The 23002-nt window shown below is 49.6% G+C and overlaps 1 protein-coding gene across 1 annotated transcript in view; it reads left to right on the forward strand.

The window, feature by feature from the left end:
• The window catches only part of ACTN2 (actinin alpha 2), a 141482-nt gene that overhangs the window by 45452 nt on the left and 73028 nt on the right, over positions 1 to 23002 (forward strand). Inside the window, exons 2-3 of the mRNA XM_075339440.1 lie at positions 14001 to 14115; positions 22343 to 22462. Coding sequence (XP_075195555.1) covers positions 14001 to 14115; positions 22343 to 22462 — 235 coding nt within the window. The remainder of the gene's footprint in view (positions 1 to 14000; positions 14116 to 22342; positions 22463 to 23002) is intronic.

Consider the following 23002-nt stretch of genomic DNA (forward strand, 5'->3'; position numbering starts at 1 on the left):
GACACTGGGGATCATCCCCCGATCCGGCGTTCAGCATATCGGGTCTCCCTGGAGGTGCAGCAACACATGCGCCAGGAGATTGACGAGATGCTGAAGCTGGGGGTGATCCAGGCATCCAACAGCGCTTGGGCCTCGCCTGTAGTCCTCGTCCCTAAGAAGGACCGAACCACTCGGTTCTGCGTGGACTACAGGGGGCTCAATGCGGTCACGGTCGCCGATGCGTACCCAATGCCACGCATCGATGACCTGCTCGATCAGTTGGCCGGGGCTCAGTACCTGACCATCATGGATCTGAGCCGGGGATATTGGCAGATCCCCCTGACTCGCAAGGCCAGGGAACGCTCTGCCTTTATTACCCCATTTGGACTGTACGAGTCCACGGTGATGCCATTCGGGATGAGGAATGCCCCTGCCACTTTCCAGCGGATGGTCAACACCCTGCTCAAGGGACTTGAAGGGTACGCGGCCGCGTACCTGGATGACATTGCCGTCTTCAGTCCCACCTGGGAAGATCACCTAGAGCATCTAGCACAGGTGCTCGGGCGGGTCCACCGGGCAGGTTTGACCATCAAGCCGGGAAAGTGTCAGCTGGCCATGAGCGAGGTCCAGTACCTCGGTCACCGGGTAGGTGGGAGAACACTGAAGCCCGAGCCTGAGAAAGTGGAAGCCATCGCATCCTGGCCCACCCCCAGGACCAAGAAGCAGGTGATGTCCTTCTTGGGGACCGCTGGGTACTATAGGAGGTTTGTTCCATGCTATAGTAGCCTGGCAAAGCCCTTGACGGACCTCACCAAGAAGAAGCTGCCCTCTGCAGTCGATTGGACAATGGACTGCGAGACAGCCTTCCGGGCCCTAAAGGACGCCCTGTCCAGCCCGCCCGTGCTACAGGCAGCCGACTTCACGCGGCCGTTTGTAGTACAGACCGACGCCAGTGACTTCGGCCTCGGTGCGGTGCTCAGCCAGGTGGACTCTGCGAGCCAAGAGCACCCAGTCTTGTACCTGAGCAGGAAGCTGTTACCAAGGGAAGTTGCCTATTCCACGATGGAGAAGGAGTGCCTGGCCATAGTGTGGGCCCTGCAGCGTCTGCAACCCTATCTATACGGGCGCCACTTCATCGTGGAGACGGACCACAATCCCCTCAGCTGGTTGCACACCGTCTCTGGGACGAATGGGCGATTGTTGCGATGGAGCCTTGCGCTCCAGCAATACAACTTCACCATTCGCCACAAAAGGGGCCGTGACCACGGTAACGCAGACGGGCTGTCCCGACAAGGAGAGGTCGCGGACGGGCGCACGGGGGAACACCGGAGTGTGCTGCCCCCTAGCGCCCTCAAAAGGGGGGAGGTGTGAGGCAAATCCCGGGATATGAAGATGAATTATGACTCCAGTCATAATCCCTCATCACTCCCTGGCAGTGCCCCCTCCCTTCTTGTTCTCAGTGTTCCACTTACACCTCCATGGCCATGTCCTGTGATATGGAAATGAGGTGGTGTGGGAACAATGGACACAGGATGACTCCCTGCCGTCACCCTGTAGTGGGGGCTGCTAGCTAGTTAGCAAGGCTATGGAAATAGCCAGACAGAACGACTCCAGTAAAAAATGGTTCATATCTCGCAAGCCATATTTCCGATAAATATGGCAACCATAAAAATGGTGTCTCCGCATGTGGACGATGCCGGCACACCCTTTTTATGGGAGCAGGACATTGGGAAATGCCCCAGGCGTGATATCAGCCAATGGGGAACTGGCAGACAGGTCATGAGTCCCCTCGTTCTGTAGCTAAATTCATAACTGTCACAATGAGAGCATTGGCGTCCGCCTACGACGCTCCCAGGCAAAGTTATGGCCCATATTCCATGTTGGGATATTGTCCATAACTCAAGCCAGGGGTGGAGCAGTGCTCCCTGTGAGGTCACTAAGGTAGGAGGGGACCTGGATCTGCCCAGGTTGATAACCCTACTTCGGCCATTTTCCAGGGTTCTTCTCGCTGGGGGCACGTGTAGGAAACATCTGTGGGAAGGATCCTAGAAACCTGGGTACAGCGCCCCCCTGTGGCCAGACGCAACAAGGTAACTGCTGGAACTGTGTATGCCTGTTTGTAACCCATGCTTTGATTGTAACTGTACTCTGACATAACTGTATATTCTGTAGATTCCCTATTGTATATATTGTAGTTCTAGTGTGCTTTAGGCTGATTAAATTATATAATTAATCTTGGGCTGTTCTGTTATCTCGATCTTGAATCCCACGTCTGTGTGTTCGGCTAATAGTTACCGTAAATCGGTTGGTGGCAGCGAATTGTGCCAAGGATTATTGTGGGGAGGCCAGTGAGATTCGGGGAGATTTTATATATTCCGCCCGCGGAGGTCGGGGGAATATATACCTTACTCTCACCGGGGACCCTTCAATAATCGGCATAAGTAGTATAGCGGCCTCCTTGCTTATTGTCGGGCAATTCCATAATTGGCCTGACTATAAGAGGGGCGCTAGAGAGCGCGTCACGTGCTCTGTCTGTCGGTCGGGAGGTATAAAGGAGGGGTGACCCCCACTTGTTACCCCCCGATTGTGACGTACTGGTAGCCAGCGCGGGGGATTTCTGAGTGATCCCCCCGGTGGTTTGTGACACTGACCAACTGCTCTCCCTCATTGACTAACATTGGTCCGAGTGCAATGCGAAATTTTCTCACATTGCACTCGTCCGTTTTTCACGTTCATGTGAGCGTGCCCTAAGGCTGCAGGCACACTAGCTTATGGCATCCGATGCGAGAGCAACGGATGCGATATGCTAATGACCCTCGGCTTAGGCTTTGCTTTACGATGGTAAGTGAATGCTTACTGCGGCGCGCTGTTACATCTCGCTGTCAGATTTTGACAGCGAGATGTAAGGGGTTAATAGGCGCAGGTGGTGAGAGGATCCACTCATGCCTGGCAGGCACACGTGTCAGCTGTTCAAATCAGCTGACATGTGCGCGGATTGCCGCGGGCTGCCAACGGCAGGCTGTGGGGATTACAGTGACACAATCCATGACGTACCCAGTATGTCCTGTGTCATGAAGAGGTTAATAGGGCATAGCATACTTATTTTAGACTGCACACTATTAAAGCACCACCCCAGTGTTTTGTGTTTTTTTTTGTTATTGCACCTTGCCCTTGTTGCACTTCAAATGTAAGTCCCTTAACCTGTGTATTATGCTCACTTTCTGGAGGCTTCATCTGCTATCACCGTTGCTCTGACTCCAGTGTTTTATGGAGCGTGCCGGAGGTCACAACTCGTCCATATTGTGGTCTTGTTCTGGCTCTCATAGAGAAGCATTGGGAGCTTTGTGACGTAGCTTCTGACTTCTGGCCAGTCACAGGTTACGGTCACTAGATGAGGCCACGGGACTGCATCAGCTTTGATAAAAGGTGAAGCCTCCAAAAGGTGAGTATGTGACGCCCTGGGCAAGCCAGGGGTCACAGGTCATGCACCAACACACCCTACATCCCAGTTAGGAACACCAAAGCTAACCAAAAATCCTTGTTGCCTTCCTCCAGAGGCTGATGTTCACACCAGGGGGTGGGCCAGGCGGTTGGCTCCGCCCACCGAGGAGTTCACAGCTCTGGAGGCGGGAGAAACCAGGCAGTCAGCTCAGGGAAGAGCTTGAGTAAACAGTGAGATTAGCCCAGGCAGGGCTCAAGTGAAGATTAGCTCAGGGGGAGCTTGAGTGAGGAGCTAAGTGGAGGAGTAAACAGGAGTGAAGTAAAGGAAGTAAAGTGGTAAAGGAGGAAAGCAAGAGTGGTGACAGGAAAGAAAGAGAGTGGAAAGCCTGAAGTTGGTCCAGCTGTGTTCAGGACCGGGTCAGCAAGGTCAGCAACGACGGTGACTGTCCAGAGGGGTGACTGTTCGGGAGTTCCTGGAAGGACCGCGGACGGGTAGTGACCCGGCGGTCTGGAGCAGTGTGCAAAGGACAGTCAGCACCAGGGCAGGGGCCTCTCGGACCCCGGCAAGGCTAGGAGTCGCCTTAATTTGCCGAATCCGTCAGTGAAGGGGACGTCGATCCCCCAACAACCAAGTCCCGATTGAAGGCAACAGTCCGACCATTAAGGAGGAACACCGCCACCGCCAGGGCACCAGTTCCTCAGGGCCAGCGTCTGCGGGCAAAGTAGAGCTCCTCCGGTCCAGCTTGAAGCCGGGGAGCGGGTTACCGGTGGGGACCCATCGCTACCAACTTAGCAACATCAGGTGCAGGTCAGAGGGACATCACCGTTACCTACTGGGAGAGCAAGTGCAGCCGTCCGTGGGAACCGTCTTTCCAGCCGTGTGGTTTACCGAAAACTGTGTCAACGTCTCAGGCTGAGTGAGTACCACAGTGCCACAAGGCACAGCGCTGCCCCCGCGTCCCTGCGCCCACTAGGCCCTGCATCTCCCATCTCATCACCGGGCCCCGGGATCACCAACCCCTACCCACGGAGGGGCAACGCAACACCTGGCTGCTCCGCATCACCATCCCCGGGATCCCCATATTGAGCAGCGGTGGTGAAATCACCACAACCGTGGGTGGCGTCACGGACAATAAACTATCCCCGCACCCAACAACCCCCCTTTCACTCACGGGCGAGGAGTGCCGCTCGAGAACCCCCGGGATCCGGCCCACAGCTCGAGCCACCACTGAGCAGCAGCCGCCGGACCCGAGCAGAAGGGGTGAGCGTAGTGTGCTGACACCCTCCTCCCCGCCCGCGACAAGTATATGACAGGGGGCAGGAGACTTAGGTTTAAAGCGCCACCCCAGCGTTGAAAAAAAAAAAAAGGCTGAAGTGGTGCTTTAAGGATCAAGAATACACGCTCTCTTTTGGACATCTATGACTGGCCTTAATGCCGCTTTACACGCTGCGATATCGTGACCGATATCGCTAGCGTGGGTACCCGCCCCCATCGGTTGTGCGACACGAGCATATCGCTGCCCGTGGCACACAACATCGCGCGGACCCGTCACACTACTTACCTGCCCTGCGACGTCGCTGTGACTGGCGAACCACCTCCTTTCTAAGGGAGCAGTTCGTTCAGCGTCACAGCGACGTCACAGCAGCGTCACTGAACCGCGGCCCAATAGAAGCGGAGGGGCGGAGATGAGCGGGACGAACATCCCGCCCACCTCCTTCCTTCCGCATTGTGGGTGGGAGGCAGGTAAGGAGAGGTTCCTCGTTCCTGCGGTGTCACACGGAGCGATGTGTGCTGCCGCAAGAACGAGGAACAACATCGTTACTGCAGCAGCAACGATATTCGAGAATGGACCCCCATGTCACCGATGAGCGATTTTGCACGTTTTTGCGACGATTCAAAATCGCTCATAGGTGTCACACGCAATGGCATCGCTAAAGCGACTGGATGTGCGTCTCAAATTCCGTGACCCCAACGAGATCGCTTGACATTCTCACAGGTCAGAAACTACAGCACCCATGAGTTGCTGCAGTCTTGGAAAATGCTATTTCCCTGCAAACATTAAAGGGAGTCTGTCACTAAAGCCCGCTACACACGCTTCAATATATCTCACAATCCGTCGTTGGGGTCAAGTTGTAAGTGACGCACATCCGGCATCGTTTGTGAGGTATCTGCGTGTGACACCTACGTGCGATCAGGATTGAACGCAAAACCGTTGATCGCAAACACATCATATCTTTGTCTAGAATTGAGCGTTTTGTTGCACGAACCTAGTCAATTGTAACGTGTGACATCCCTCATACGATTTTGATGTCTGAGGCTATGTGCGCAGGTGTGCGCTCTGCACCGCAGCTTAAAAAAGGTCCGCTTCAGAGCGCAGCTGAAAAGCTGCGTTCTGAAGCGCCTCACAATGTCTGTCATTCACTAATCTCTGTCAGTCGGTCACTATCTCTGTCCCTCACTCTCTGTCCATGTCAGTCTATCCCCCTCTGTCATATACTCACCGATCCCCGGCGCTGCACGGCGTTCACACTGCTCCGGCGGCTTTTACTGTTTTGAAAAAGCCGGCCGCCCATTAAACAATCTCGTATTCCCTGCTTTCCCCGCCCACCGGCGCCTATGATTTTTTACAGTGAGACACGCCCCCACGCTGAGTGACAGGTGTCACACTGCACCCAATCACAGCAGCCGGTGGGCGTGTCTATACTGTGTAGTGAAATAAATAATTAAATAATTAAAAAAAACGGCATGCAGTCCCCCCCAATTTTAAAACCAGCCAGATAAAGCCATACGGCTGAAGGCTGGAAATTCTCAGGATGGGGAGCTCCACGTTATGGGGAGCCCCCCAGCCTAACAATATCAGCCAACAGCCGCCCAGAATTGCTGCATACATTAGATGCGACAGTTCTGGGACTGTACCCGGCTCTTCCCGATTTGCCCTGGTGCGTTGGCAAATCGGGGTAATAAGGAGTTATTGGCAGCCCATAGCTGCCAATAAGTCCTAGATTAATCATGTCAGGCATCTATGAGACACCCTCCATGATTAATCTGTAAATTACAGTAAATAAACACACACACCCGAAAAATCCTTTATTAGAAATAAAAAACACAAACATATACCCTGGTTCACCACTTTAATCAGCCCCAAAAAAGCCCTCCATGTCCGGCGGAATCCAGGATGGTCCAGCGTCGCTTCCAGCGCTGCTGCATGGAGGTGACCGGAGCTGCAGCAGACACAGCCGCTCCCGACAGCTTCACACAGCAAATGAAGACAGCCGCGCGATCAGCTGAGCTGTCACTGAGGTTACCCGCTGTCACTGGATCCAGCGGTGGATGCAGCGGTGGCCGCGGGTAACCTCAGTGACAGCTCAGCTGATCGCGCTACTCACCTCAGTTGCTGCGTGGAGGTGAGAGGATCGGCGGTGAGTAGCGCGATCAGCTGAGCTGTCACTGAAGTTACCCGCGGCCACCGCTGCATCCACCGCTGGATCCAGTGACAGCGGGTAACCTCAGTGACAGCTCAGCTGATCGCACGGCTGTCTTCAGTTGCTGTGTGAAGCTGACCGGAGCGGCTGTGTCTGCTGCAGCTCCGGTCACCTCCATGCAGCAGCGCTGGAAGCGACGCTGGAGCATCCTGGATTCCGGCGGACATGGAGGGCATTTTGGGGCTGATTAAAGTGGTGAACCAGGGTATATGTGTGTGTTTTTTATTTCTAATAAAGGATTTTTTTCAGGTGTGTGTGTTTATTTACTGTAATTTACAGATTAATCATGGAGGGTGTCTCATAGACGCCTGACATGATTAATCTAGGATTTAGTGGCAGCTATGGGCTGCCAATAACTCCTTATTACCCCGATTTGCCAACGCACCAGGGCAAATTGGGAAGAGCCGGGTACAGTCCCAGAACTGTCGCATCTAATGTATGCGGCAATTCTGGGCGGCTGCTGGCTGATATTGTTAGGCTGGGGGGCTCCCCATAACGTGGAGTTCCCCATCCTGAGAATACCAGCCTTCAGTCGTATGGCTTTATCTGGCTGGTTTTAAAATTGGGGGGGACCGCACGCCGTTTTTTTTAATTATTTAATTATTTATTTCACTACACAGTATAGACACGCCCACCGGCTGCTGTGATTGGGTGCAGTGTGACACCTGTCACTCAGCGTGGGGGGCGTGTCTCACTGTAACCAATCATAGGCGCCGGTGGGCGGGGAAAGCAGGGAATACGAGATTGTTTAATGGGCGGCCGGCTTTTTCAAAATAGTAAAAGCCGCCGGAGCAGTGTGAACGCCGTGCAGAGCCGGGGATCGGTGAGTATGAGAGAGGGCTGCTCAATTCAGTTACTCAGGAGTTTAGCGGTCACCGGTGAGTCCTTCAGGGGTTACCGCCAATCAGGACGCGACACAGACAGAGCCGCAGCATGACAATGAAGTCGGGTGAGGTTCACCCGAGTTCATTCTGACAGTGCGGCTCTGTCTGTGTCTGCTGTCATCTGCCATTCAGCTCTGCTACATGGCTGTCTGTGTCTGCTGTCAGCGGCCATGTAGCAGAGCTGAATGGCAGATGACATAGTAAAAACGCATCCCTACACATTACACACGCTTGGCAAGTCAATAAATAAAAAAAAAAAAAGGTGCCCAATGCATACGTCACAGAACACATGATCTAAAGGATCGCACATAAAATTGATCAATTTAACATAGACTACTAACGCACGTGTGACAGCAAATGAACGACCTACGTGCAATCTCATAAGATCCCGTATGCAACCTGGGCGTGTCACATCGCAAATGCGATTGTACAACTAATTGCAACGTGTAAAGTGGGCTTAAGTTTTTGCTACTTTTTCTGAGAGCAGCATGTTGTAGGCAGAGATTCTGAAACTAATCATGTTTATCTTAGATCACTGTGTGCAGCCATTCTGACTTTATCTCAGAATTGAGTGTAGCAGAGCTGGGAGCTGTCCTCGCCCACACCAGGCTTTCAATAGAGATTGTGCATTGACTGTGAGGTGTCAATCACAGCAAGGGGCATGCTGGACTGCTATGCACGAGGCATCAAGTCACACCACTGTTAATCACAGAGCAATGAACCCTTTAGGCTGCTTTCACACCTCCGGTTTTTCCTGTGCGGCACAATCCGGCACTTTGCAGGAAAAACGCAACCAGTTTTTTTTGCTGCCGGTTGCGGTTTTCCTGCATAGACTTTAATTAGTGCCGCATGGGCTTGCGTTCCATCCATTTTTTGCCGCATGCGGCAGATTTAGCCGATGCGGCGGCCGGATGTAACGTTGCCTGGCACGTTTGTTTGTGCGGCAAAAAACCCCGCATCGCGCCGCATCCTGCCGATGCGGCGCATTTTTCAGTGCATGCCTATGAACGCCGGATGCGGCGTGATGCGGCAAAAACCGCATATGGCCATCGCATGCGTTTTTTGCCACTGCGCATGCTCAGTAGCATGCCGCAAGCGGCAAAAACTGGACGGGCCGCATTTACAAAACTTACGTAAAGGATGCGGCTTTTTCGCCGCATCCGTTGCATAGGTTTTAGAGCCGGACTGGCCGGCTCTGCACCTACCGATGTGTGAAAGCAGCCTTAGGGGTACTTCACACACAGCGAGATCACTACTGCGATCGCTGCTGAGTCACGTTTTTTGTGACCTCATTAGCGATCTCGCTGTGTGTGGCACTGAGCAGCGATCTGGCCCCTGCTGTGAGATCGCTGCTCGTTACACACAGCCCTGGTTCGTTTTTTTATTGTTGCTCTCCCGCTGATAAGCACACAAGCACAAGCACGCACACACCAAGGTGGTTACCCGATATTTACCTTCGTTACCAGCCTCCGCAGCTCTCACGCTGCCAGTGCAGGCTCCTGCTCCCTGCACACGCTAAGTTAACCATACCCGATGTTTACCTTAGTTACCAGTGTCCGCAGCTTCCAGACGCCGGCTCCGTGCAAGCGCAGCGTCGCTTGCACGTCGCTGCTGGCTGGGGGCTGGTCACTGGTCACTGGTCGCTGGTGAGATCTGCCTGTTTGACAGCTCACCAGCGACCATGTAGCGATGCAGCAGCGATCCTGACCAGGTCAGATCGCTGGTCGGATCGCTGCTGCATTGCTAAAGTGTGAAGGTACCCTTAATAGTATGAGTAAACAATAGGTGCACACAGATAAGAGAAACACAGATGTTTTTTTCCTTTTTTAACGCTCTCAGCATTTTGACCTCAGCTTACATTGCAAAATCCTGATGACAGATTCCCTTTATGGGGTGAACAAGAAGTTCAATGACCATCATGGCAGCTCAGGGCAACTGCGATTTCTGCTCTTAAGCACATCCCGCTGCTTGTGAATGCAACTTACTACACACTTATCATTCCTGTATTCCGTCCTCTAGGATCAGATGTATGCCTATGTACAATTCACTACTTCTCAAACTGTGAGGTATCTTCTAGACCAGGGGTCTCAAACACGCGGCCCGCGGGCCGCATGCGGCCCCTGAGGCTGCTTGTTGCGGCCCGCAGACCCCGTGACAAATCGCTGCTCTATGCTGAGGGTCGGCGCCGGCAGGAACTTGCATTTGAATCCATCTGCGGTGCCGCGCAAGGAGCTGTCAGTTCTATCCCAGTTGCTGCTGCTGCCTGCCAATCAGATGCAAGGAGGTGACGTCATACAGCGACGTCACTTCCTTGCATCTGATTGGCAGGCAGCAGCCATTGGTCCAGACACAGCTCCTCTGCGCTGCACCGCAAATGGATTCAAATGCAGTGAAGTTCCTGCCGGCGCCGACCCTCAGCACAGAGCCGCGATCATCACGGGCCGCGACAAGCAGGTAAGGTACGTGCTGAAGATCAGGACCCGCTGCGTGCTGGACACAGCGCGTCCTGATCGGCGGGGCCGCAAGTCTGCTCCTTAGGAGACCGCAGCTGCCCGTGCCTGCGATCAGGGGTTCGGGCCGCTGCGGTCTCCTCGCTGTGCTCTGCCTAGGGAGGACGCTTCAGACGCCGCAGCATAAATTCACATGCTGCGGCCTCTGGAAGCCACACCGCAGTTCCGTTTTCACTGCGGGCCGTACACGCACAGTGGGCATGGGATTTTTAGAAATCCCATGCCCACTGTGCTTTTACCATACATAGCAGGGTTTTGGACGCAGCTGAAGCATGCTGCATCCAAAACTCTGCAAGTACTGATCGTGGGCACACAGGGAACGGAGGAAAGGTGAGGAGATTTTTTTTTTTTTGTTTGCGTATTACTAAAGGATGGGCAGAATACTACAAGGGTGGGCAGAATACTACAGGGCTGGCCACAATACTACAGGGCTGGCCACAATACTACAGGGCTGGCCACAATACTACAGGGCTGGCCACAATACTACAGGGACGGGCAGAATACTACAGGGCTGGCCACAATACTACAGGGCTGGCCACAATACTACAGGGCTGGCCACAATACTACAGGGATGGCCACAATACTACAGGGATGGCCACAATACTACAGGGATGGGCAGAATACTACAGGGATGGGCAGAATACTACAGGGATGGGCAGAATACTACAGGGATGGCCACAATACTACAGGGATGGGCTGAATACTACAGGGATGGGCTGAATACTACAGGGATGGGCAGAATACTACAGGGATGGGCAGAATACTACAGGGATGGCCACAGTACTACAGGGATGGGCAGAATACTACAGGGATGGCCACAATACTACAGGGATGGCCACAATACTACAGGGATGGGCAGAATACTACAGGGATGGGCAGAATACTACAGGGATGGCCACAATACTACAGGGATGGCCACAATACTACAGGGATGGGTAGAATACTACAGGGATGGGCAGAATACTACAGGGATGGGCAGAATACTACAGGGATGGGCAGAATACTACAGGGATGGCCACAATACTACAGGGTTGGCCACAATACTACAGGGATGGGCAGAATACTACAGGGATGGGCAGAATACTACAGGGATGGGCAGAATACTACAGGGATGGCCACAATACTACAGGGATGGGCTGAATACTACAGGGATGGCCACAATACTACAGGGATGGGCTGAATACTACAGGGATGGGCTGAATACTACAGGGATGGGCAGAATACTACAGGGATGGGCAGAATACTACAGGGATGGCCACAATACTACAGGGATGGGCTGAATACTACAGGGATGGGCTGAATACTACAGGGATGGGCTGAATACTACAGGGATGGGCAGAATACTACAGGGATGGGCAGAATACTACAGGGATGGGCAGAATACTACAGGGATGGCCACAATACTACAGGGATGGGCTGAATACTACAGGGATGGGCTGAATACTACAGGGATGGGCAGAATACTACAGGGATGGGCAGAATACTACAGGGATGGCCACAATACTACAGGGATGGGTAGAATACTACAGGGATGGGCAGAATACTACAGGGATGGGCAGAATACTACAGGGATGGGCAGAATACTACAGGGATGGCCACAATACTACAGGGTTGGCCACAATACTACAGGGATGGGCAGAATACTACAGGGATGGGCAGAATACTACAGGGATGGGCAGAATACTACAGGGATGGGCTGAATACTACAGGGATGGCCACAATACTACAGGGATGGGCTGAATACTACAGGGATGGGCAGAATACTACAGGGATGGGCAGAATACTACAGGGATGGGCAGAATACTACAGGGATGGCCACAATACTACAGGGATGGCCACAATACTACAGGGATGGCCACAATACTACAGGGATGGCCACAATACTACAGGGATGGGCAGAATACTACAGGGATGGCCACAATACTACAGGGATGGCCACAATACTACAGGGATGGGTAGAATACTACAGGGATGGGCAGAATACTACAGGGATGGGCAGAATACTACAGGGATGGGCAGAATACTACAGGGATGGCCACAATACTACAGGGTTGGCCACAATACTACAGGGATGGGCAGAATACTACAGGGATGGGCAGAATACTACAGGGATGGGCAGAATACTACAGGGATGGGCTGAATACTACAGGGATGGGCTGAATACTACAGGGATGGGCTGAATACTACAGGGATGGGCAGAATACTACAGGGATGGGCAGAATACTACAGGGATGGGCACAATACTACAGGGATGGCCACAATACTACAGGGATGGCCACAATACTACAGGGATGGCCACAATACTACGGTAATTGGCAGAATACTACAGAGCACAATACTACAAGGATGAGCACAATACTACAAGGATTGGAACAATATTACTGGGCACAATACTACATGGCACAAGGATGGGCACTATACTACTGGGCACAATACCACAAGGATGAGCACCTTACTACAGGGCACACGGATGGGCACATTACTACAAGATTTTGGCTAAGATTACTATATGATGTTGCTAATTGTAAAACAATTACAAGAAGGTGATAAAATGTAAAAAAAAAAAAAAAATCCTAAAGCATGACTTTTTTTATTTACATTAAAAATGCTTTTCTGTATATAAACTTAACAAAAAAAGTACACGTTTGTTATAATAAACAAGCGAAAAATGTTTACAAAAGTGATCCAAGATGTATAGAAAAAAAACATGGATTCATTAAAAATGTTCACTTTGTCCTGCAAATAATGCGGCCCCCCTCATTTTTTTTTTTCTATATGCGGCCCATACACCCAGCTGAGTTTGAGACCCCTGTTCTAGACGTTGGTAAAGAGAACCCTGGGAGGACGCTTTCATAAGTGACTTTAAGCTGGATAGTGTTTTCTCTGGTTGCAAAAATCTTTGGTTTAGGACATAATTGACAATTTTTTTTATTTATTTCAAAGTTCTGCAGAGATCAGCACACACATGGAAGGTAATTTTAGTAGTATTTTTAATTTTGGCATTGACTGGCTATCACTTTGGTCTTTCTGGTGAGCCCCATCCATAACTTTGGCTACTCTACTGAGGCACCAGTTGAAAAAATGGAAAGCCCTGGAATACTCAGCTAGAATCTGGTGTATGCTCACTCATCCACACAACTGGGATTAGAACTCTTAAGTTCTGTATTAGAACTTGACTGCACAAACTGGATCAGGCATAGACTCACCAGTCCAGAAAACTGGAGCCTGAAATACAATCCCTTGTCTAGAAACAGGTGTATGCTTGATGGATCAGGCATTCAGGCTCTAGTGTACCCTCAGTCACTGAGTCATTCAGCTAGGAAAAAACTATGGTCAGTCATCCAGAAATTCAGGGTCAGATGCGGGGATAGACATATCATTGGTGCAACTTGTGAAGCCACACAGGGGCCCAAGAGATAAGGGGCCAATTCCCACTTCCAAAGCAGGTAGAATTATACATTTTAATGAGCCATTGGACTAAAAAAGGCCCATATATTGATTTTGCAGTAGGGTCCTCTTCTGTATGCATCCACTCCTGGAGATGTATCATTCATAAATCAGCCAAACTTGTACTTGTTTGACCACACAACCAACTTTAGTCGCATGCAGTCATGTGTCTGCAATTCATCTACAATTAGCCATACATTCTATTATTGTGTGAAATAAAATACAGTATTATTTTTTTCTTTTAATTTATGCACAGACGTTTACAGCTTGGTGTAATTCACATTTACGGAAAGCAGGCACAGAGATTGAGAACATTGAAGAGGATTTCAGAAATGGACTAAAATTAATGCTCCTACTTGAAGTCATCTCAGGTTTGCTCCTTTTTATTTTTCTATATTTATGATCGAACTTAACTGTCCCCAATTTATTAAAAAGTCTTAGATTTAACAAATTATTATTATCAGTATAGTAAATGGTGACTGTAGCCCAGCCGCGATGTTTGCATGCCTGACAACCAAATGCTTCCTTGAGAAATATTCTTTTTTTTACAAGGTGCTATTCACTTGAAGACTAAAATTATACTGTGTGCACAATACTAGGCAATTTGTATTTTTGATGATTAATTTTAGTATTGAACAACTACAGTACTGTGCTGTAAGTCAGTCCAATGGGTTAATAAACCTAAATTTTATGAAAATAAAAGTAGTTTCATCTTTCTTAAGAGAAAAATTCTGTGTGAAAAATTATTGGGCAAATATTAGTGTGCAGAATTATTATTGAAAATGTTTCCATCTCCATTATTTTAATTTGTTAGAATAATAACAATCTATAAAAATTAATGTCTGAAATTCTTATTAAAAAAATAAATAAAATAAAATCAGTGACCAATATAGCCGCCCTTCTTTTCAATAACAGTCATGAGCCATCCATGGAGTCTATCAGTTTCTTAAAGGGGTTATCCACTACTTTTACATTGATGTCCTATCCTTAGGATAAGGGCCGCTTTACACGCTACGACATCGCTAAAGCGATGTCGTTGGGGTCACGGAATTTGTGACGCACATCCGGCCACGTTAGCGATGTCTTTGCGTGTGACACCTAGGAGCGATTTTGAATCGTTGCAAAAACGTTCAAAATCGCTAATCTGTGACATGGGGGTCCATTCTCAATTATCGTTGCAGCTGTAGGTACGATGTTGTTCGTCGTTCCTGCGGCAGCACACATCGCTATGTGTGACACCGCAGGAACGAGGAACCTCACCTTACCTGCGGCCACCGGCAATGAAGAAGGAAGGAGGTGGGCGGGATGTTACGTCCCGCTCATCTCCAACCCTTCGCTTCTATTGGGCGGCCGCTTAGTGACGTCGCGGTGACGTCGTGGTGACACCGAACGCACCTCCACCTTGAGGGAGGGATTGTTCGGCAGTCACAGTGACGCCGATGAACAGGTATGTGCGTGTGACGCTGCTGTAGCAATAATGTTCGCTACGGCAGCGATCACCACATATCGGCTGTACGACGGGGGCAGGTGCTATTGCGCTCGACATCGCTAGCAATTGCTAGCGATGTGCAGTGTGTAAAGTGGCCCTTAGTCATCAATTTCTGATTTGCTGGGGTCAGACACTATGCACCGCCGCTGATAACCTGTCTACTGAGTCGGTAGTGGCAGCCGGAAATATTCAGTTCTGTAGCTGCCCTGTCAACTGATAGAGGCTGTGCCCATTCAAGTCAATAGGAGGATGTGCAGTACCCAGCTGCAGCCAGTATCAGCTGACAGAGCAATTTCAGAACTGAGCATTTCCACCAAGAACAGCAGATCGGTGGGGGCATTGATGATCTATCCTGAGGGTAACCCATAAATGTAAAAGTAGTGGATAACCACTTTACCCCTTCATGACCTTTGATGGATACATCCGTCATGGTGCCCTGGTACTTAAAGACCCATGACGGATGTATCCGTCATGGCAAAATCGCGCCACCGGAGCCCCGGTTACTGCGATCGGTTCACACAAACCGCAGCTTCGGGAAGGAGGAGACCTGTGCCTGACCTCTGGAGGGGTTGGTGCCTCCTCCCTGGACCTATGGAGGCTGTGATTGGCTGACGAACGCCGTTCAGCCAATCACAGCCACTGTAATGTTTCAGCCATTGAAAATGGCTGAAAACATAGAAATTCAGCCATGATCAGTGCAGCTATAGCACTGACCATTGGCTGGAGTTGGGTGACCTCAGCTAGATCATCCTTTGAAAAGTCAAATGACGCTCCTTGCCTTCCGTGCCCTGATGTGCGCCCAAACATTTGATTTCCACCACATATGACATATCTGTGTACTCAGGAGAAATTGCACAATACATTTTATGGTGCAATTTTTCCTGATACCCTTGTGAAAAAAAAGCTACCTGGTTGAAGTAACAATTTCGTGGTAAAAATTTCTTTTTTTCATTTTCATGGGTCAACTTTATTAACTTTTGTGAAGCCCCCAGAGGTTCAAAGTGCTCAATAAACATCTAGATAAATTCCATGTGGGGTCTAGTTTCCAAAATGGGGTCACATGTGGGGGAGCTCTACTGTTTCGGCACCTCAGGGGGTCTCCAAACGCAACATGGTGCGGCTAACGATTCCAGCTAATTTTCTGTTCAAAAAGTCAAATTACGCTCCTTCCCTTCCGAGTCCCGCCGTGTGCCCAAATAGTGGTTTTTCGCCACATATGAGGTATCTGCGTGCTCAGAAGAAATTGCCCAACACATTTTTGTGGGTTAATTTAATCCTGCTACCCTTGTGAATATGCAATATTTGAGGCTAAATTAATATTTTTGTTGCAAAAAGTAAAATGTTCATTTTTTCCTTCCACATTGCTTTAGTTACTGTGAAGCACCTGAAGGGTTAATAACCTTCTTGAATGTGGTTTTGAGTAGCCTGAGGGGTGCCGTTTTTGGAATGGTGTCACTTTTGGGTGTTTTGTGTCATGTAGACCTTTCAAAATCGCTTCAAATGTGATGTGGTCCCTAAAAAAAGTGGCTTTGTAAATTTTGTTGTAAAAATGAGAAATTGCTCATAAACTTTGAACCCCTATAACTTCCTTAAATTTTTTTTTCCCCAAAATTGTTCTGATGTAAATGTGGGAAATGTTATTTTTAATTATTTTGTGTCATATGTCTCGTTGTTTTTAGAGCATAAAAATTCAAAGTTTGAAAATTACAAAATTTTCTACATTTTTGGCGAAATTTCCATTTTTTTCACAAAGAAACGCAAAAACTATTGGCCTAAACTTACCACTAACATGAAGCCCAATATGTCACGAAAAAACAATCTCAGAATCACCAGGATCCGTTGAAGCGTTCCAGAGTTATAACCTCATAAAGTGACACTAGTCAAAATTGCAAAAAGTGGCCTGGTCTTTAGGGTCAAAATAGGCTGGGGTCTGAAGGGGTTAATATGTTGAAGATCACCTTTTTGGACAGCACCAGCTACAGCTTCCCAGACACTATTTAAAGAGATGTACAATTTTCTTTCACCCTAAATCTCCCATTTAAGAAGGGCAAACAGGTTCTCAATAGAGCTTAGGCCATTTTAGGAAAGGGCCATATCATTCTTTTTTCATCTATTTGACCTCCACTGACTAGCCGAGCAGAGGAGAATTGGCTGTATGTGATGAAGCATTGTCCTTCAAAAAAATAATGGAGAAGCAGACCTTCTCATGTACCACTAATGAACAAAGTGTCTTCCAAAAACTAAAAGCAGGGTTGTGAGTTGATTTTGAGTCCATATTCAACCTGAATAGGTCCAACTAGCTCATGTTTAGCCCATAGATGTACCCCACCTCCACCTTGATGGTGTCTGAGTCAAAGTGGAGCCACGGACCTATCCATCTGGTCCATAAAGAGTCACTCCCATCTCATCAGTCCATAAAACCGGTGAAAAATCTGTTCCTGGTTTAGTCTTGAGGCTTCAGCTTCAGTGTTTTGTTCAGTTGTGGTCAATTTCAGCCTCCTATTTCTAGGTCATATCTCAAAGCACTAAACACCTTGTACTTCTGGGCCCTCCAGGAAGATTGCAGTTCTGGAATATGACAGCACTGGAGCATAATGGGTTCCTGTTCGCTTCATGCTTGATTCTTTTCAAAATTTTAGCAGTTATTGTGCATATTTTTTTCTCCACACATTTCAGACACCCTGTTGACTAGTTGCAACAAAACATTTGATGGTTTTGTGATCACGTAGAAATACCTTAGCAATTTTGTAGTGCCCCTGAACCCATCAGGGCACTACAAGGTACTGACTGCATCCTGTCAAAGATGCAGGGCCTACCCCCAGGGACCTGGAAGACCAGTGCCGGTAACAGGAAAATACACTATAATCCCAGTTTTTCCCCATCCCCAAGGACTGGTGACAGACTAGAGTTGGACCCAATGGATGGCCCCCCAGGGGTGGAGCCTATCCAGTCCACTAGACGACAACCAGGTGGTAGGGGACAGACAGTTAGACATTTAGTAAGTGGAAGTGAGAGGAGACGGACGTAACTGCTCTGACAAGAGAGTATAACGGCGACCTGAGGGCCCAGGGTTGTGGTTGCCGGTGGAGTACGATGGAGTACTCCTGGAACCATAGCACCAACTGGGTACAGAGCCCTAGGTCAGGCAAACGCTCCAGGCAGACCTGATCAAATCTGAACAGTGAGGGGACTATTCAGGACCTCACTGACCATAGACGTCTCGGGGCACCAGCAGTAACGGGAGAACCAGGTAATGGAACGGAACACCGACCCTGCAGGGTTCACACTGCCTGCCGTACAGACCAGAGAGTGAGACTACCAGGAGGGGAACCCCCAGACGCTCCAAGCCACGGGGACCCACCAACTTGAGAAAGGTGCAGGGGAAAGAAGCCACCAGGTCACTAAACCGGCACTGGGACTAAGGGGACCAGTGGTGAGGACCATCCTTCCTCCGGGTACAAGCCATCTAACTGCTGTGAGTAAAGAGAACCAGTTACACTGCAATCCCTTCTTTGGCCTACCTTCTTTCCACGCTAAACTCCATCACCTACCTCCTGGGGCCCCGGTCCTATTTGCGGAGGGACCAACATCCAGGCTGCCGTCAACAACAGCCCCAGCGGAGAGACTGTGCAGCGGCGGTTCTATCTCCATAACCGCAACCCGCAAGTAGCGTCACGACAAACTTTATTAAATATTCCCCTGTACATAACCCATTTTAAAGCGATCCCCAGAGTCACGGAACCGGGCAGCGGCCACTCAGTGACACACCCCAGTAGTACACCGCCCTGGATCCGAGTACCCCATAGCCTTGGGACGAGTCAATTTCAAGAGTGCTACATCCTGTTAAAAGTTTGACAGCTAAAATCTCCAAATAATTGCATACTAAATATAACTATAAAAAATGATCAATTTTACTTAAATGGTCACTGTGGGTTAAAAAAAAACTTTGCGTTAACAGTACAAGCAAACATAGGAAGCTCTCTAATACAGTGTTTTTCCAAAAATAAGACACTGTCTTATACTTTTTTTGCCCCCCAAAAAAGCACTAGCGCTTATTTTTGGAGTAGGTCTTATTCTTGAAGAAACATGGTTGAGGGAAAGTTTACCCCCCCTTAAAAAAAAAAAAAAAAAAGCAGGCCCCCCTTCCCAGAAAACTCATACTTACCAGACCCCGAACGGCTGCATGGCTCCCAGGTCCTCCTGTGATCTCTGGCGGGTCATCCCAGCAGCTGTGCTGCACGTCGTTCTCCCCTGCTTCTGTCCGACACTCATACATCAGATCACACACACACAGACCACACGCATTAGATCACAAACATCAGATCACACACAAACACACACTCACTCACTCATCACATCCAGCGGTACAGAATCCCTCTGGCCACAGGAAACGATGGGTGGAAATCACGTGTCGCAGGTTCTGTAAGAAAGCATTGCACTCGCAGATCCTTGCGCTCCACTGCACTGCCTCTCAGGATTCTGCCGGCTTGAAGAAATCGGTGTCGTTGGATGTGGTGTGTGTGTGTGTGTGTGCGTGTGCGTGTGTGTGCGATCTTTGTGTGTGTGATCTGATGTTTGTGTGACGCCCCTGGATTAGTCAGGGTGTCACAGGGTACTGCATGCTCTTTATATCTTAGTGCAGGACTCAACCCCCCATGGTTCTGGGTTCCCAACCTAAAGTACTGCCTCCATCAGCATCCAAATCCTAACCACACCTCACACCACACCCTGTCAGACACACCAGTGGGCTGCTGAGCTGGAATAGGGCCGCCCACCTAGAGGTCAGGCAGACTGGTGGAAGGGAAGTAGGATAGTTGAGAGTTAGCCCTTGAGTAGTGAGGATCTAGGGAGTGTGTGGCTCCCTGGGAGCGAGAGGTTGGGTCGCAGACGGTGGTCTAGGACCGGAGGACTCGGAGACCCGGTCGCAGGGTCTTGAGGCTGGGTGCCTGGACCCGGTTTTGGAGAATGGGAGGCATCTGAGTCTAATAACCCGTCCGGGACTGAAAGCACGGTGGGGTACTGGACCCTGGGTCGGGGAGTAGCTTCAGGCAACCCGGCAATTAACCTGCGGAGGATAATGACTTTATGGACTGTCCCCAAGAAGCTCAGAGATCAGGGGAACGAGCGCAACCAGGGGGATAGGGCTTTCCAACCCAAGCAGCCCACAGAAATGCCAAGCGTGAGCCCTTGAGAGCACAGTTCCACTACCAACAAGTAGGGAGCAGGGCCCGGACAGCTTTATGCCAACGGGCCACCAGAACACTTCTAATTTGTGCACGAAGGCAGGCTCCGGACCACCCGGCAGTACTATAAGGGACGGATACCCGGACGAGCTACCCCAAGAGGGCAGTGGCACCCAGAGACTTGGTTCACCTTGTTGAAAGAGTCTGCTTTGCGGCCACATCATCACCAACAGTGCCTGAGTGAGTACATGTCCCTCTCCTGCTTCCAATCCACACCACGCTCCCCAACACCACCATCCAAAGTCCCGGGGCCTCCCCTACCCGTGGAGGGAAACGTCATCTGGCTGCCCCCACTCCATCTTCCTCGGGTACTCCCATCGGCAGCGGCGGTACTCCCCTTACCGCGAACCAAGGGTGGCGTCACAAACTTTTATCCCCTGTAAATACCCCCCTTTCACATTTGAGTGGCCGCGAGCCCCGGATCCGGAGACCCTCGAGCCAGAGCAACCCCGGATCCAAGCGGTTCGACCGCTGCAGGGGCAGCAAATTTGTGTGTGTGATCTGATGATTGTGTGTGTGAGATCGGATGTGTGTGGGGGTGCAATCACTGCAGGTCCTTTGCTCGGCGTCGAGGGAGTGTGATTACGGGGTGTCTATTATCTATAATGAAGTATCCTGCAGCATTCTTTAACTTTTTTAGCTGCACGGACACTTCATTATTGAACCGCAACAAGGGCTTATTTTCGGGGGTGGGCTTATATTTAAGCCTTGCTCCGAAAATACTGAAAATCCCTCCTAGGGCTTATTTTTTGGGGAGTTCTTATTTTTGAAAAAACACAGTATATCTTATTAGATAAATTTGCTTATACATTTCACAACATATGAAACTCTTCTTATTCTTTCCGTCTCCCGAATTATTATTTACTTTGAAAAACTACTAAAATCTATTTTGCTCACTAAGGTATCAGACCGCAGTGGCCTATTGAAGTCCGTCGAGAGCGGATAGTTAGTAGTAGCATATAGAAAAAGCGAGTATGGGAATCCCAGTGCTGGATTCAAAGTTACACTGCTCAGTATTGCTGTATAATGTCCTCTATGCTGCCTTAAACTTGTGCTGCATAGAGACAGGTGAGTAGGATTCCCTCATGTCTCTGTATACTGTGTATGGGAGACATCATAGCAAGTCTACATCCATCCACTAAATCAGGGACAACTGAAAAGGAAAAACATGCGAAAAAGGGAAAAATGCAGGATACAAGTCACATAATGGAAAGAAAAAGTGTTAAGCGGGCTTTACACGCTGCGACATCGCTAATGCGGAGTCGTTGGGGTCACGGAATTTGTGACGCACATCCGGCCGCATTAGCGATGCCGTTGCGTGTGACACCGATAAGCGATTTTGCATCGTTGCAAAAACGTGCACAATCGCTAATCGGCGACATGGGGGTCCATTCTTAAAAATCGTTACTGCAGCAGTAACGAAGTTGTTCCTCGTTCCTGCGGCAGCACACATCACTGCATGTGACGCCGCAGGAACGAGGAAGCTCTCCTTACCTGCCTCCTGGCCGCTATGCGGAAGGAAGGAGGTGGGCGGGATGTTACTTCCCGCTCAGCTCCGCCCCTCCGCTGCTATTGGGCAGCGGTTCAGTGACGCTTCAGTGACGTCGCTGTGACGCCGCACGGACCGCCCCCTTAGAAAGGAGGTGGTTCGCCTGTCACAGCGACGTCGCCGGACAGGTAAGTATGTGTGACGGCTGTTGTGCGACACGGGCAGCGATTTGCACGTGTCGCGCAACAGATGGGGGCGGGTACCCACACTAGCGTTATCGGGACCGATATCGCTATGTGTAAAGTAGCCTTTACTCCTCATTTTTCATTGCAGACTTCCATTACAAATTTCAATCTTGTTTTACTTTCTTCCCACAGGAGAGCGGCTTCAAAAGCCAGACAGAGGCAAAATGCGTTTCCATAAGATTGCCAATGTCAACAAAGCTCTGGACTTCATTGCCAGCAAGGGAGTAAAATTAGTTTCAATAGGAGCAGAAGGTAATTTTACTATATTTTTTAAAAACATCACAACTAAGGGAAGAAATGCAAATCATATCATCATATATGGTCCAATGGTTGCCTTTGAACATTACTTCCCCATACTTGTGGTGACAGTCCTTTCAGTCTTCAGCATCTGGATGATGTGGACATGAAACATGACTTGCTGTCACTGCGGGCTAATTGTTAAACTGGAGAAATGTTGATAGTAATCATATTTTGATTTATTTTGTAATTTTGTTTTTTAAAGTTTGCAGGACTTTAGGACTTTATGTACAATATTTGGGGAGGTCAGAGCCCTGTTTTACATGTAAAATGTTGAAATCACGTGATTTCCTTCACTCAGCCATACAGTTAAGTGAAAATATTCTGAAAACTTGCAGTTGTGTAATGCTCGAGGATGTGAGTGAGGAATGCACCCACTGGGCTGCAGCACAAGGTACACCTGAGTAGCGTGACTGTGGCACATACCAGGTATTCACCAGAGCCTCTGATGGTGAGCATGGATTTGGCTACTGGTAGCAACCAGGTACCACTCAG

This window comes from Anomaloglossus baeobatrachus, chromosome 3 (genome assembly GCF_048569485.1).
Source record: "Anomaloglossus baeobatrachus isolate aAnoBae1 chromosome 3, aAnoBae1.hap1, whole genome shotgun sequence".
NCBI lineage: Eukaryota > Metazoa > Chordata > Amphibia > Anura > Aromobatidae > Anomaloglossus > Anomaloglossus baeobatrachus.